The sequence below is a fragment of the Procambarus clarkii genome, chromosome 60, assembly GCF_040958095.1.
Source record: "Procambarus clarkii isolate CNS0578487 chromosome 60, FALCON_Pclarkii_2.0, whole genome shotgun sequence".
Classification (NCBI taxonomy): Eukaryota; Metazoa; Arthropoda; class Malacostraca; order Decapoda; family Cambaridae; genus Procambarus; species Procambarus clarkii.
Genome location: NC_091209.1, coordinates 15,262,174 through 15,279,752, shown reverse-complemented (window position 1 = coordinate 15,279,752; position 17,579 = coordinate 15,262,174). Strand labels below are relative to the sequence as shown.

Sequence of the window (17,579 nt, the reverse complement as noted above, 5' to 3'; positions counted from 1 at the left end):
AAGAGAGAGAGAGAGCAAGTGCAAGAGAGTTAAGAGCCAGACCTCAAGGGGCATGCCTGCACCACTGACCAGCCTGCGGGAGTGCTTGATAATAGGCCTGTTGATGCCATTCATCTTGGTGTAGAGGCCGCAGGCGTTGCAGAGGTAGTGGCCGGTGGCGTCCCGACGCCACAGCGGCGTCTGCACCGCCCCGCAGTTGACACACTCTCGACTCTCAGCGAAGAACTCGCTCCCAGGGCAGTCTGTGGGGTGAGATCACCAGTCAGGAAGGGGCTCTAAGGCGAGTCTGGCGGGGCATCAGGGTACAGTCTGGTTGGGGAACATCTGGGAAGTCAGATAGAGGCATCAGGTTGGGGATCAGAGGCATCAGCTGATCATGTACGTGTACTTGTAGGAATCAAGCGTTGACTCCTAGGCTCCTCTATACAAGGTGTTGATGTATATGCGTAAATGCCAAAAGTTTTTAAGTTTTAAAACTTAAGCTACACTTAATTTGTTAAGTTTTAAAATCTATCTGGAAAATATCAAGGCAAATGGGGGGGACCGCCGACAAGCCGCCGGCTTCCTGACCTCGTCCAGGAGGTTAGTGGCTCTCAGGTAAATCAATGCAGGGGCTTCCGACCCCTCTGGTTTCTTGCTGTATTTAGAACTATTGGGGGGTAGAAATAGCCTAATCTACTCTATCCCTGTGAGATGTATTTCTTTCTTATCTCAATAAACATGAACTTGAACTTTGGAACTATTTAATATATTTGATAGATCTAACATCAGGCTGCTCCTGGTTCTACAAATCTCTCGTTGTCTAAATACTAAATATTTCCTCTTTGTCAACCTTGTCAATTTCCCTGAGAATAATATTTATCATATATCGTCGATGATCTCTAGCCAGTATATTGCATTTGTTTTAATTTAGCTCAGAAGAGAAGCAAGTGAATTTAATAATTGGTGTTTGGCTGGAAGGGTGACCTGAGAAGTGTACCATTGCTGAGACTGGTAGGATGAGGTGGTGGAGCAAAACGTTGTGTGGTACATGGTACAATAGATAACACTATATGGTACATAGTATGGTACAAACGTGCTACATTACTAATGACTGAGCAGACAATGGCTTAAACCCAATGTATTGTATATCTGTAGTCTTTTGTAATAGGCTGCACCAGCTTTGAAGGTCTGGTTAACCAGCATCTTAGGAGATTAACCATGGCTCTTGGGTCCCGCCTCTTAACCGATTGTTGTAAAGGTTCTAGGGGTTATTGGGTGTTATATCTACATATGAAAGCTGTGTATGGAATTGTCCCACCTGTCATTCCACCACTTCACTTCTCACAAATGCAATGAACATTGTATTTGTTCATTATCCTGACACCAAACATATTCTTTCTTATGGTTCTGTGGCTTACTTTAATATTTAGGTTACGTCTATGCCCCCCTTGTTCATGTACTACGCGTGCTGAATAGTTTGTTGATAAGTTTAACCGTATTTATACAGCGACCCAAATACGATCCCCCATTTCGCAGTGGGGCCAAGCTTAGCACCCAACACTAGCAAACTTTGGTTATATCACGAGGCTAACTTCACGAAGACTTGTGTAAAAAAGTAATTACAAAGCTTCAATTACCTCATACCAACAGGTTTAAAGGATCTAATAATTGGACGTTCAGCTATGTAGTGCTTGATACTTGGTTGATGGGGTTCTGGGAGTTCTTCTACTCCCTAAGCCCGGCCCGAGGCCAGACTTAAGACTTGTGAGAGTTTGGTCCACTAGGCTGTTGCTTGGAGCGGCCCGCAGGCCCACATATCCAGCACAGCCTGGTTGTTCCGGCACTCCTTGGAGAAAATGATCTAGTTTTCTCTTGAAGATGTCTACGGTTGTTCCGGCAATATTTCTTATGCTCGTTGGGAGGATGTTGAACAACCGTGGACCTCTGATGTTTATGCAGTGTTCTCTGATTGTGCCTGTGGCACCCCTGCTTTTCATTGGTTCTATTCTGCATTTTCGTCCATATCGTTCACTCCAGTATGTTGTGATTTTACTGTGTAGAGTCAGGACCTGGCCTTCCAGTATCTTCCACGTGTATATTATTTGATATCTCTCTCGTCTTTTTTCTCCTGAGTACAGTGTTGTGTTGGAGAGAGTGACACAATTCCTGCTTTGCGAGTTTCCACAAGTGTTCAGGATTGGGAGATTCGTCACTTGCAGTCACCCACCTGCCACAGGTAACGGTAGCCTAACCTCAATACACACAATACACGTATCCCAACCTCATTCTTCAAATATTTGTTTCACACTGTCTGGTGGACGCTCCGTGCTGCCGAGGGTAGATTTTGGTGCCCAGCACAATGTTCAAGAGCAGACAGGAGGAAAACTTTCCCATTGAAGCTTAAATTAATAACAAAGAACCGCGAGTATGCTTTAAGCAAGAGATTAATATTAGGGGTTAGTATAGATCAGCAATGAAAATGCGAGCCAATTAGCCTACAGGCACACTAGTGGTGACCATTCAGGAGGCCCGATCGTTCAAGTAACCAATGAAAATGCTTCCCAAAGCCAATCGGAACGCTCGTATCATTTCTCCTACAGGCTAAGGAACAGCCAGCATAATTTAGAAGCAACAATGTCGTTTAGAAACTTTACGCGACGACTTATCTAGACTCAATTAAGCGTGTGTGACCGGAGAACTGATGGACAAGTGCTTCCACCCGCAAGTGCTGGGTCTTGTCCGCCTCTCTCCACCATTACCCATATCAACAAGTTCGCTTCACTCTATCTATATTTTAATACACTGACCAAGCACAGATCGGGGTGAGTTTGGGAGGGAGTTGAGTGCTAAGAACATCATTAACTACTTGAGGAAGATAACACAAAAATAAAAAAGTTGTGATTTTCTTGCTCTTCAGTAATGTTTTGAATCATGTGTGATTATCGGGAGTGCTTCCCTATCACTGACTACGAGGAAGTGCTCTCTAGCCTCATAACTATTGGGTTATAATCTAATAATATTATGGCGTTCGCATTCTTTGTCGAATCTTGACTTAAAAGTTGTGGATTAAAGTGGTTTTTACGGACAGAACGCAGAGTGTACAAAAACCAACGGACAGAACGCAGAGTGTACATGAAGAAACGGACAGAGTGTACAAGAGTGGCTCTGTTAGTGGCTTTCAGGTAAAATCAGGTAAAGTTACTTGAACTTTACAAGTCCCCATCTAGCAGGATGGTTAGCCATACAGGGCCATGATATCAGTAGCCAGCGCTGGCAAACTATAGATGCAGTGTGAGGATATCCTCCAGAATCACAGGAATGAATCAAGTAATTCTGCTCATCCTCCTGTTTTGGTAGCACTTAAAGTAACGATGAAGACCATAATATATATATACCGACCTACAACGAAATTTGTAAGTACAATAGAAATCGGCACTATTGAGTTGGACAAACCAGAAAACTATTTTCTACTTATGTTGCAAAGACAAACTAACCTAACCTTCCTAGGCATAATACACGATATCTGAGGCATATAGTACATATGTGTACTAAATTAGGCCTAGGAATATTTAAGTATGTTTTTTAGCTTCATTTTTTCCGACTCAATAAAGTGAATAGTACAAAGTCCTAGTATATAATTGCTTAGAACGGCCATCTTTGTACTATGGTGTACATAGTTACAAAAACTGCTATCTAAACCGGAGAATGGGTTAAGTAATTACAAAGCTCCAGCCCGCCAAACACACACCGAAACTACGACGTTGGTACAACGTTCGAACAAGTTTTAACACCATCTAACCAGTTATAACAACCAATATAGCAAGTTGTAACAACGTTCTAATACGTCATAAACACGTTAAGACAAGATGTAACAACTTTATTACAAGTTGTATCAAGCGGAAAATAGAGACAGTTACGGTTTGTGTTTCCAGGGCTAGGTCCCTCATACCGGCAGGTCTGAAGGGTCTATAATGACTGGACACTCAATACTGCAGTGTGTGTGTGAGATCATGACCAGAGTTCTTGCTCACGGAGTTTACACAGGCACCAACGCATCCCCTTCTGATACTGTGTGGTCCATCGTACATATATTGTTGTAATGAGCAATTAGAGAGTAGAATTTGGTGCTATTCACTTTATAGAAACCGGAAAATAGCTAAAATCCAAACTTTAATAGTCCTAGGACTAGTAGTAGTAGTACATATATACATGTAGATTTATACTACTGTATATGTAGTATTTCCTTGTTAAATTGATGTATATATGATTTATATTGTTTATTTTTAAATAGATAAAAAAATTTAAGTAGCTTGGCCTTCTCTCATTTCCTCTTCTCATAGTGTTCATATTATACTGTCGGTTTCCTATATATTTATTGCAGTAAGTCACAATGAGGAAGCTGAAACAAATAACTCAACCCACACTGTGAAACGAACTGAAACTGACGCCGCTGCAGCCCGTCCTGGATTGAAACGTCGATCTAGTAGCCGAAACTGATCGGCTATTTATATGGTTTTCTCAGCACAATTTATACTTTAATCTAAGTTAGTATTAAGTTTTAGTCTTAGTGTTTTTCCTGCCCGAAACGCTTTGCGTAATAGTGGCTTTAGGCATTGTATGTACTAGCTCTATCTATAAATTCATCAACTTTTGTATTTCACCTTGTATGTATGTACTTTACCTGAATAAATATTTGTATTTGTATTTGGTGTCTAAGTTCATTTTCGGCAGAACGTTTAACCTGCACATTAACCGGTCCTTAGACATGTTAAAATGTGTACAGTATCAGTACATTTATGACCAGGAGTTTATATGTGTTAAATTGTACGTATTAGGAGTTTAAGCACATCTCTTAAAAGTGTTTTTGCCATGTTTACGTAGCCACCATATTATGAAAATAGGTTAGCTTAGGGTAGGTAAGCTTAAGAGCTTAAGCTTGGTTAGCAGAGGTTGTTAGGTAAACTTTGGTTAGGTTTGGTTCCCTTATGTAAGTTTAAGTTAGTTTTAAGTTGGCTTAGGTTCCCGTAAGTAAGCTTACATTGTGTTAGGTTTGGCCACCTTAAGTTAGGTTAGGAAACCTTAGGTTAAGTTATATTAGGCTACCTTAGACTAAGTTTGGGAACCATCTCTTGAAAATAATTTCAATTAATGGCTAGTGATAGGCACAGTTCTGTAGCTAAAATGCGGGAATTTATTGCTGAACATATTCAAAATGGAAGCTGAAATGTTCGTAAACAAATTCTGTGGCAAGTTTTGCATTACATTTCGTACAAAGATCTTTAATCTAATTGTATTAATTTGAAAAGCAATATGTTCTTTAAGCTCTAACTATACAAATATGTTCTTTAAACCCTTAATTAAACATATTCTTATCCTACCTTTAAAACTCTTAACTATAAATATTATTATCTTATAGCCTAGGATAAGACAGCAGGCTTCAGAGATTATTATGTTATATGCTAGTATTTATATAACACTTGTGCTGCTCCCTAAGTAATTTAACTTGAGTTTAAACGCATTAAACTTTGCTTTAATGTCCTGAAGCATCACTTTGAACATCCCTGACGTCCTGAAGGTTCAGAACCAAGGTCCTCCTGCAGCGGCTGCTCAAGTTTGTTTAACACCAACCTCCTCCTCCTCCTTCTTCTTCACCCGCTGATGAGGGAAGAGCTATATTAGTCTCTGAACTATATTTAGACCTCATTTTATACCCGCGTTAGCGCTTCAATGGTGGAGCTACTAGGGACTGTTTGCTATAATTACCCTTGGTATGAACCCCCCTTCTCCCCCATCTCGGCACTCGAAGGCTGGACACCCGCTATTAAAGATACAGCAGGAGGAACACTAATGATTTTCAAGTCGTTGGTACAACGACATGTAGAAAGATATGAGGGTGGCGGTGTCCTTGTGGCCAGCTGGCCGAGTCAGAGTCTCTGATAAGCAAATACTCGAGACGGCAGTGTAAGGCGTTTATTATTTTGACCGCCGTATGCAGATACATCCTGCTGGGGCTAATTAATAAATGTCTTAACAGTATCGGAGACGCATCTACATGGCAGCCAGTAACCCCCCCTTTCTTAAGACCCCCGCCATCACCAGCGCTCTCATCCTCCGACAAGACATTTCCGCTGGGCCGCCAAGCGCACGTGAGGCGCTGAAACTGGAGACTATCTCCGCATCATACTCAACAAGCTAAAAACTACAAGCCCTTACTCCATCATGCAATATCTGGGCGCCGTCAGCGTGTTATCAGCGGACTGCATGTCGGGCCGATAAGGTGGCGGCGGGCCGGAAGGCTGAGACAGCGCCGGGCGCCGCCGCCAACACTACGCACTCCATCAACAAACAGTGCGGGTGTTTCTCTGGCTGGGGTAACACCTCTACTCTCACCCAGGGCCTCTTTCTCAGCTTCAAACTTCTCTTGCGTGGGTTCTAAGCCCCATTATGAAGTTCTATGCCCTCTTTCGTAAGTTCTATGCCCTCTTTCGGAAGTTCTATGGCCTCTTTCGGAAGTTCTATGGCCTCTTTCGGAAGTTCTATGCCCTTTTTCGGAAGTTCTATGCCCTCTTTCGGAAGTTCTATGCCCTCTTTCGGAAATTCTAGAGGTGAGATCTTGCCGAGTTTCGTGGCCATGTTACGGTGGTTTTAGGTTCTCTTGAGGGAGATTTTAAGCCCTATTGAGGTAGTTCTGCGCCATCTTGAGATTGTTTTAAGCTTTATTACAGTGATTCTGCTCTTTTGTTTTTTTCAATTTAGTCTTCAGCTGCCTTTCCGTCCCTTCCATTTTTACCATGCTATTTACATCTCCTAATTCTTGTGTTCCTCTTGCGTCTCCTTTCAACAATTTAATTCATGATCTCTGGTGCATGGTGATATTTTATTGTCTTACATGTAATTATCCTAGCATGTTGCACACAAGTATATTCACTGCAACAGCAGAAAGAATCAGTTTTTACAGGAGGTAGATTGAAGGAACTTAATTCCCATTTTCACGGCGCTCAGTTTTCATACTTTTGATATCTACATTACTAAGGCGGTATCCTCCAGTTCCCCTAGAATTTAAATTTCGCGAGGTTCATCTTCCCCCATATGAATATAAACAGTACATCTTCCCCCCATATAGATGTAAACACTATACATCTTCACCCATATAAATATAAACAATACATCTTCACCCATATGCATGTAAACACTGTACATCTTCACCCATATAAATGTAAACAATGTATATCTTCACCCATATAAATGTAAACAATGTATATCTTCACCCATATAAATGTAAACAATGTATATCTTCACCCATATAAATGTAAACACTGTACATCTTCACCCATATAAATGTAAACAATGTATATCTTCACCCATATGAATGTAAACAATGTATATCTTCACCCATATAAATGTAAACAATGTATATCTTCACCCATATGAATGTAAACAATGTATATCTTCACCCATATAAATGTAAACAATGTATATCTTCACCCATATAAATGTAAACAATGTATATCTTCACCCATATGAATGCAAACTATATACATCTTCACTAAACACACACACACACACACACTCTATCACTGTGAGCTGGACGGTAGTATTGCAGGTCGGCGTTCAATCCCCGACCGTCCACAAGTGGTTGGGCACCATTCCTTCCCCCCGTCCCATCCCAAATCCATATCTTGACCCCTTCCCAGGGCTATATAGTCGTAATGGCTTGGTGCTTTTCCTTGATAGTTCCTTTCCCCTTCCATCACTGTGACACCCTCCCTCTAGGTTCGCAGAGCCGCCTATATGCGGCTTCTGGGGTCCCCTAGAATGTGTGGATTTGGGATCGATTTTCTGTTATAAAACAGAAAACTGCCATGGGTGACTGTTACAAAAGCTACGAACGTGCCTATGGCTATGAAAAAAATATTCATCTCTGAAGTTGGAGCCGAAGAGTTGGAGTCTTATATAGCCCGAGGGTTTCGTCAGATGGAATAGCGAAGCCATGCAAATTCCGGTTGAATTTCATTCAAAGTTGGCCGAATCAAACAGGTTTTTGGGTAAATTTTAATCCCCTTTTCCTGTAAATTATGAAGATGCATACATCGAAAGGTGTGTAGCCTGCGTCCCAGAGTACGTGCACTCAACGTTGATTTCAACTCTGAACTGTGTTCTGAGTCAAGGTACACAAAGGTTACCCTTCAAGGTTAGGAAAATGTAATGTCGAGTGCAGCCTCAATAATCTTGGCAGACGATAGGTCGAGTTATGGGGGACCGACTGGCTGGTGGGGGAAACACTAGTCACATAATGAGTTCAGAAACACCAAAGAAAAAAGGCGAAATGATTAACCTCAAGACAGCTTAGCCTGGTAAAGAGCGACCTTCCAGGTGGTGGTGTACAGGATGAGGGCCTATCATCATTGATACAGCGTAGGCCTATAATCTTTGATACAACGTTTAACCTGAACATTTCTGACCTGTTATCGTATAATTTCCAAGAGGAACTCGAGACAACAATAAATATTAACTGGAAGGATGTCGTTTTAAACATTTCAGATCCAATCAATTTGCATACGGAAAGCAAGACTTGTTTTCCGTGTGTCGGAAATTAATTGGATTGTAAATATTTCAACAACAACCCACCAGTTAGTATGTTATATCAATGCTGACTTGAATTCCTCTCGTAAATTATGCCCCCAGAGAGCTGACGAACGCCCTGCCCGGGCTCCAGCTGGCGCGTGCCGCCGTGTTTACTTCGTGTAGTGCCAGATGACTGAGGCGCTGGTTCCTTTTTGGCGCTTTACAACTTTGCGTGATAACGGTAACCATGGCGGGTGAAATTCTGCCAGCACTTTGATCCGGTATTTATTTGATTGCTTGTGGTAGTAACCGAGTATATACATCTCATACACACAGGGTATATATATCGAGAGGTGCATTTCTCAGCATATTTTAAGCCTTTGCATAACGTACCACTACCACCCGTGGGAGTCAAACGACCCTATGTCCGTATTAAGTTTACAAGTTAGACGTGAATCCGTAGCTGTACCGATGGCTCAAGCGTTGAGAACCATCACATAGCAACAGTAATGGAACCTGGTTCAGCATATCGGTTATTCTCAACACCAGAACCGTCCATACAATTACTGAAACACCCGACTGGAACTCACACCTCATGCAGCACAAATGAAAAAGAACATAGGTTCACAGCAAGGCTAGTGCCTCAACTGAGAACAACGAGAACCGGTTTCTGAGAACAAAATCTAACAATTCTTTAGGAGAGAAGGAAGAAAGGGGATATGATCACTACATGCAAAATACTCGGAGGAATAAACAAGGTGATCAAGGGCAGCATGTGTAAATTGAGATAAAATAGGAATAAAGGACAACGGTAGGGCTGAGAAACATTAATTAGTAGAATAAATTTAATGAAATGTACACTGTGGAGGTTGTCAGCAAGTGGAATACGCTGGAAGAGGTCGTGGAACCCACCTCCATCCACAACTACAAGATTAAATATGATACATAACTAGAACGTCAAGAGATATAATAAGGAATCAGATACAAATAATAAAAATCATTCAAATCATGCACAAACCGGTTCGATAAAGCTCGTTTTCCGAGTGTCAAAGCTAAATTTATCGCTTAGTTAGGCTGTATAAGTTAGGTCATGTTAAATTCGGTTTTACAATCCGTTAGGTCATGTTAGGTTCGATTGGTCACGTTAGATTCGGTTTGATTTGGTTTTACAATTCGTCTTTTTGTTTACCAGAGTCTTGTGTACGATACGTCTTGAATCTGGCATAAACTAGAGCTCACTCACTCTGTACTTGTCACTGATTGACAAGTACAGCTTATTATTTCAATTTGCCACGGCAGACATAATACGTACACAGGGTCGGTTGACCTGCAACAGGATGCTTGTGTCAGGGGCGGGACAATCGCCGAGTCTGCCATCTTCTGATAATACGTGCTTGTACTGATAAGTTACCCCCTATAAATGTTCGGTGCCAATAGTTCCCTATTTTCTATGATTATCCATGTTTCTATTAGTGCAATAACCAACCCGTGGGCAGGTGATATGATAGCGGGGAGGGTATGTGGGGGGGGGGGGCAGGGGGAGGTTTTGCAGGTGTCAGCGTGAGTATGTCTGGTCTTGGAGACTTCGTAGTCAGCTGCTACCGTCAGGAAGTGTCGACTTCGGGCCCGCTGACGGAGGTCGACGGGACACGCGCAGTTATGCCAGCGTAGCCACACATATATCTGCTTACAAAATGCATTTTAGCTTTTCGGTCTAGCTCTTCAGTCGACTCTTTTCTCATATATTTTTCGGCGTATACCTGTGGTATACCTGGAGTTGTTTCTAGGAGTTCTACTCCCCCAAGCCTGTTTTGACGTGTAATAACTTGATCCTACAAAGATCCTACAGACTGTTGCTTGTAGCGGCCCGCATATCCACAACAATCCGGTTGGTCCGGCACTTCTTATAAATTCAGAACCTGGCCTTTCTCCATTGAAGGATTGAAGATTATTGAAAGAGGTTTGCTCAGAAGAAATCAAATATGTTGAGAAAGCGCCAAGCCATTACGACTATACAGCACTTGGAAGAGATCAGGATAAGGATTTGGGATGGGACGGGGTAAAGGAATGGTGCCCAACTACTTGGACGGTCATGGATTGAACGCCGACCTGCATGAAGCGAGACCGTCGCTCTACCATCCAGGCCAAGCAGATGGGTCAGGTTTGCTCAGAGCTGCAGCTGCGTTCTTTAGTATCCACAGTGAGACTTGGTCTGATCTTAAGGCTTTCAACCCGTGTTGATCCTTAAAGGTGCTTCCTCGTCTCATCTGCTCTACCTCCCACGCTCTTTGTCTCTCGCTCACAGGTCTTCTGTACTTCTGGGAGCGCCTCTGGTTCACATCTTGCATAGCTACTGGGCACCACTACCCGACATTCTATTACAATTTCGATTCAGCACTTAACAAAGCCACACACACACAAACACACTCTTTTTGGACCAAAAGAGCCAGAGCTCAACCCCCGCAAACACAGCTAGGTGAGTACACACACACACACACACACACACACACACACACACACACACACACATTGACAAAGTGGAAATAGATGAAATGTTCACACGTAATAATAACAGAACGAGGGGACATGGGTGGAAGCTGGAAACTCAGATGAGTCACAGAGATGTTAGGAAGTTTTCTTTTAGCGTGAGAGTTGTGGAAAAAATAGAATGCACTTGGGGAGCAGGTTGTGGAAGCAAACTCTATTCATAATTTTAAAATTAGCTATGATAGGGAAATGGGACAGGAGTCATTGCTGTAAACAACCGATGGCTGGAAAGGCGGGATCCAAGAGTTAATGCTCGATCCTGCAAGCACAAATAGGTGAGTACACACACACACACACACACACACACACACACACACACACATCAAGAGTTGGAGTAGAATCAGTAGAGTAGAACATCAAGTCGTAGAATCGACTTGAGAATGGTCCAGGACGGACCGAAACGTCGTCGTCCCTTCACCTTCTAGTGTGTGGTCTGGTCAACACACACATCAACTTAATTCCTTTACAACACAATTGTTGAGACACGCCCTAGACATCCGCTTGCCTCCTGGCCACCCACTCCACTGTTCACTCCTCTTGGCCACAAATAATAGTCAAGTTGCTCACACACAACAAACACCATCTGAGTTTCAGGATATTGCTGATAAGAACGAGGATTAATCTCACCACAGGTGTGCCTATGAACACCAACCTTCACTTGCACATGTGTTTCGCTCCATATCAATACGGCATAAATTACAAAATTTCAACAGCCAGAAATACACCTTCAATACATGTAATACATAACAGATCGTATACAGAGATATCCAAGGGTAGATACCCAATCCAAGGGTAGATACCCAATCCAAGGGTAGATACCCAATCCAAGGGTAGATACCCAATACAAGGGTAGATACCCAACTTATTTCTTATGGAAAGAATATGATATACAAATATTTTGACATATATGTGTTTTTTTTTGCTTTCAAATAAGAAAGTGCAGTACTTTTTCCACACGTAAGGTATTGAACCCATCACAGCGCCTGCCCGCTCAAGCTGTTAATGTGCTCTACCCAACAAAAAAATGAAAAAAATATAACAAGTCAGGAATAACAATAGGGGGGACCTTTGACAAGCCGTAGGCTTCTTGTCCCCGTCGAGTCCTCTAGAGATGATGGCCCTGGATTCATTCCACACCCATGCAGTGAGTTCATCTCACACTCGTGCAAGGGGTTGATGCCACACCCATGCAAGGGGTTCATGCCACACCCATGCAAGGGGTTCATGCCACACCCATGCAAGGGGTTCATGCCACACCCATGCAAGGGGTTCATGCCACACCCATGCAAGGGGTTCATGCCACACCCATGCAAGGGGTTCATGCCACACCCATGCAAGGGGTTCATGCCACACCCATGCAAGGGGTTCATGCCACACCCATGCAAGGGGTTCATGCCACACCCATGCAAGGGGTTCATGCCACACCCATGCAAGGGGTTCATGCCACACCCATGCAAGGGGTTCATGCCACACCCATGCAGTGATCGGTGTTGACAAAGTTGCCAACACACTCCCGCACCCCCACCACCACCACCACCACCACCTGCAGACATGGCTAAGATTTCTGGTAGAACATCATTTTATATCAGTTACATTTCTTGAGCATTTGTGATAAAAAGAGTTATCTCCAAACTCTTTTGTTTTTTAACTGCCATTACACAGTGAGCGTAGGGCGTGTGAATAATTCCCGCCATTACACAGTGAGCGTAGGGCGTGTGAATAATTCCCGCCATTACACAGTGAGCGTAGGGCGTGTGAATAATTCTGCTGGCATAGTTTACATTTGGTGGTCTACATTATCTGGTGACGTAGCCTCGTGCTGCCTCTGGTGGCAGCCACTCGCCCGTTCTTCTTGAAGGAACATGATAGAAGCAATGAAGTTAAGATTATACAAACAGTTAACAAAACGCTAAACGCCTGTATTAACAATTGTGTAACTAGCTTCACAAGAGTGGTACTGGCTTAGCTAAATGGGGTATGGGGTGCATAATAAGTGACTAAACTACAAACGTATCGAACCCACGCGTGTACGTCGACTCCCCGTACAAGTAGCCAGCCGTACTCGTACGTAAGTACATATTAGTGAGGTACTTACCCGTCACTGACGACTGGCGAGGGAGGGACTACTTTTTATATCTACTACAGTACCCCCCTGTTGTACTCCTTGCCTTATAATATAACTATTCTGACCTTCAAGTTCTCAGTCGAACCTAGTTTTAAAGCTGTGGATGTAGGTGGCTTCCACAACCTCCTGGTTGATACCTGGTTGATACCTGGTTGATGGGGTTCTAGTTCTTGTACTCCGCAAGCCGGCCCGAGGCCAGGCTTGACTTGTGAGAGTTTGGTCCACCAGGCTGTTGCTGTCCTCTTTGAGGGCATCCCACTTGTTGACCACCTGTACTAGGTCTTATCCAGTATATAATCAATTGTTTCCACAAGATCACCCGTGAGTGAATTAGCTACTTGTATCAGGTGGTTCAGCACATATGAGGTTGTAACAATGAGACAACCTGGAAGGTTGTTAAGAGTTAAACCAGTTAAGAGGCACTGAGTGTGTATATATGTACTTACCGTGTTGTTACAAGGTGAGTCAGGGGGGTGGGGGGGTTCAAAGGTTGTGACCTTGACCCCTGTACACCGACACAGGAGTGGTAGTGCCTACACAGTGCCTTCTCCCTCTCTCTCCCTCTCCCTCTCCCTCTCTCCCTCCTTGTGTACACAGCCTCGCCGACAACACTCACACCACCACCACTCACATCAACACATCACCAACCATTCAGAGAAGTGACTTTTTCACGCTAAGACGAGGGGGAGGTGAGGTGTGTGTGTGTGTGTGTGTGTGTGTGTGTGTGTGTGTGTGTGTGTGTGTGTGTGTGTGTGTGTGTGTGTGTGTGTGTGTGTGTGTGTGTGTGTGAGATAGAGAGAGAGAGAGAGAGAGAGAGAGAGAGAGAGAGAGAGAGAGAGAGAGAGAGAGAGAGAGAGAGAGAGAGAGAGAGAGAGAGAGAGAGAGAGAGAGAGAGAGAGAGAGAGAGAGAGAGAGAGAGAGAGGAATGACTCCTCGGTACTACACCCTCTCCTTAGTGTTTGGATTGGTATCAAGTTTGTTGTCTGATGGCAGTAAGCATCAGTGTGTGCTTGTGTGGGAGTCTGAGTGTTGTGGTGGGTGTTCCCCATGCTGTTGGCTCCTGTTAACACTTTACGAATTCAACACTGTTTTCAACGTTTCCCATCTATGGTTCTTCCCATCATTCTTTTCCGTATATTTCGTGCTCTTTTCGAACTGTTTGGTAGCTCCTCCCCCCCTCACCCTTTTCAGTGAGGAGTTGAGATATAATGCGCTGGGTTAATATCCTTGGTCAGAGACCGGGCCACGGGGACATTGAGCTCCGAAATCAACACAAGGTTGGTGAGATGAGTTGATTTATGTCTTCTGGTGTCACGAATATGTCTTCTAGTGTCACTTCAGCTCTTAAGAGCTTGTGGTAAGTCAAGTCACTGCTTGGAAACTTCCTGGAAAATTGAAAACTTTGTATATTTCTATATCGTTCTCGGTGTCTCTCCTCTCCTTTGAGCAGGACACAATAACCTGTTGGTCCACAGGCAAGTTACTCTAGATGCTCTGGAGTAGTTCTAAGGTGATCCTTAGCTTTTGGTGCTATGTCATTCTCTGGGTCGGTCAAATTTTGTACCATCGTGGCTGAGTCGGTTAAGGCAGGCGTTTATCCAGGTTTATCCAGGTTTATCCAGGTTTATCCAGGTTATCTTATGGTAATCGTTCTTTTTTCAAATTTGTCTTATGTTTCACAAGGTGGGGATTCCATGCCAGTGCTGCATATTCCAGTGTTGGTCTAACAAATGTTGTGGCCTTGAAGGAGTCCTGATGTCGGCTAATAAACGATATATTTGTCAGCGTCTCATATGCTGCCGATGTTATCTAATTCGTGTGTGCCTCCGGTGGCAGTCTTGGAATTATATTCACTTATAATTTTTTCCTATTTCTGATTCCCGGAGTTGGCTTCCTTTAAGGTGTAGATGCCTTCTGATCTTCCCCTCTTTCTTTTACATTGAATTCCAGCAGAGAGTAGATAGAAATAAATATAGAAATAGATAGAAATATATAGAAATAGATAAAAAACATTTTTTATCGCTCCTTGAGTTTGTGAAGGTCGTGTAGTGTGTGTGTGTGTGTGTGTGTGTGTGTGTGTGTGTGTGTGTGTGTGTGTGTGTGTGTGTGTGTGTGTGTGTGTGTGTGTGTGTGTGTGTGTGTGTGTGTGTGTGTACTCACCTAGTTGTGTCTGCAGGATCGAGCATTGACTCTTGGATCCCGCCTTTCGAGCATCGGTTGTTTACAGCAATGACTCCTGTCCCATTTCCCTATCATACCTGGTTTCAAAATTATGAATAGTATTTGCTTCCACAACCTGTTCCTGAAGTGCATTCCATTTTCCCACTACTCTCACGCTAAAAGAAAACTTCCTAACATCTCTGTGACTCATCTGAGTTTCAATCTTCCATCCATGTCCCCTCGTTCTGTTACTATTCCGTGTGAACATTTCGTCTATGTCCACTCTGGCAATCCCTCTGAGTATTTTATACGTTCCTATCATGTCCCCCCTCTCCCTTCTTCTTTCTAGTGTCGTAAGGCACAGTGTGTGTGTGTGTGTGTGTGTGTGTGTGTGTGTGTGTGTGTGTGTGTGTGTGTGTGTGTGTGCACATGACACGTTTATGAGTGTGTGTGTGTGATCGGTAGCTGATGTATGTCAACATTGTGTGGCGATGATTGCCATGATTCGATCAGCCGCGGCGGTCTTTACCAGAGCTGCTGTTACCCCATGTCTTCTAGCCCTTATCTCTTTATCTCTCTCTCTCTCTCTCTCTCTCTCTCTCTCTCTCTCTCTCTCTCTCTCTCTCTCTCTCTCTCTCTCTCTCTCTCACACACACACACATGTGATGTGGTGGAGACAGACTCCATTCACATTTTCATATGTAGATATGATAGAGCAGAAAGGTCCAGGAACCTGTACAGCAGTTGATTGACAGCTGAGAGGCGGGACCAAAGAGCCGAAGCCCAACCCCCAGCAAGCACAACTAGGTGAGTACATTTCCATTTCCAGGACGTTGCCCTCAAGCGCTGTCTACCTGTTTAGTGCTGGGTGGAAAGAGGCATCAGGTTCATGAACCTACAGGTGTGTTTCTCTTTCGGCCTGAACTCGAACCCGGGTCCCAGGGCTAAGATACGCCAACGGTGACGATTCTCCCGCGAGACTCTGAACTGACCCTTTTGTGGGTGAGACACCTCCCCTTTGGCACCAGTGGCTGAGAGGCAGCGATTGGTGCTGTCAACCCCTTTGGTGCAAGCTTCGGGTTGAGCTTCGGCTCTTTGGTCCCGCTTCTCAACTGTCAATCAACTGGTGTACAGGTTCATGAGCCTACTGGGCTCTATCATATCTACACTTGAAACTGTGTATGGAGTCAGCCTCCACCACATCACTGCCTAATGCATTCCACCTGTTAACTACTCTGACACTGAAAAAGTTCTTTCTTATGTCTGTGGCTCATTTTAGGACTATGTTTCCATCTGCACCTGTCAATTCCTCTGAGAATTTTATAGATGGTGATCATATCTCCCCCGAACTCTTGTGTCTTCCAGTGTCGTGAGTTACAGTTCCAGTAATCTTTCCTCGTAGCTCACACCCCTCAGCTCGGAGACTAGCCTAGTGGCATAACCTCCAAAGAACCTTTTCGAACTTCGTTTTTACTCACCCAGCTGTGCTTGCGGGTGTTGAGCTCTGGCTCCTTGGTCCCGCCTTGTGTGTGCGTGCGTGTGTGTGTGCGTGCGTGTGCCCATCCTGTCAGTAGTGAGCCTGTAACAAGCCACGACTGATGGCTCCCTGGCGGTGTTTGGCGCTGTGAAAACATAAATTTGTTTGTACAGACACGGTGGGGGGGGGGGGGGTAAGGGGGGGAGGGGGGTAAGGGGGAGGGGAGGGATCACAGCTATGACGCATACCTCAATATACCCCCCCCCCTTTACCGCCCCTACCCCCCCCCCCCCCCCTCACAGTGCCAGCACACGGGGTAGGCAAGATCGGAGTACACGGTGTCAAAAGAGGCACTGACCAAGGCTTATATAGACTCAAGAATCAGGAACTTGACACCATGTCAAAGGGCAACAGCAATAGTCTGATGGTGGTGGGAGGAATCTGGTGTCAAAAGCTGGTGCCTACAGGTCAGTGCCACATACCCAGAGGCAGTGCCTGCGTTAGTGTGTCAAAGAGGTCGAGTGTCAACCGCTTCGAATCTCACGAGAAGTGTCAAAAGGTAGCAGGGGGGGGGGCTTGAAGTATTGTTAATTATAAGTCTTGTTGAACAGTGTCAAATGGTTATGTGGTACGATATTGTAGTGTCAAATAAACTGAAAACACTGAAGTATTGTCAGAGTCTGAGAAACTTTTTCAGCTTGAGACGACATCATGTTGTGACAA

The 17,579-nt window shown here is 44.0% G+C and overlaps 1 protein-coding gene across 3 annotated transcripts in view; it reads right to left on the bottom strand.

The window, feature by feature from the left end:
* LOC123766794 (transcription factor GATA-4) overlaps positions 1-17,579 on the bottom strand; it is a 237,973-nt gene that overhangs the window by 10,433 nt on the left and 209,961 nt on the right. For 2 of the 3 annotated variants that reach the window (XM_069307561.1, XM_069307560.1), the window contains exon 5: positions 43-242. In XM_069307561.1, the coding sequence (XP_069163662.1) occupies positions 43-242 (200 nt within the window). The remainder of the gene's footprint in view (positions 1-42; positions 243-17,579) is intronic. The other variant, XM_069307562.1, reaches the window with a different exon arrangement.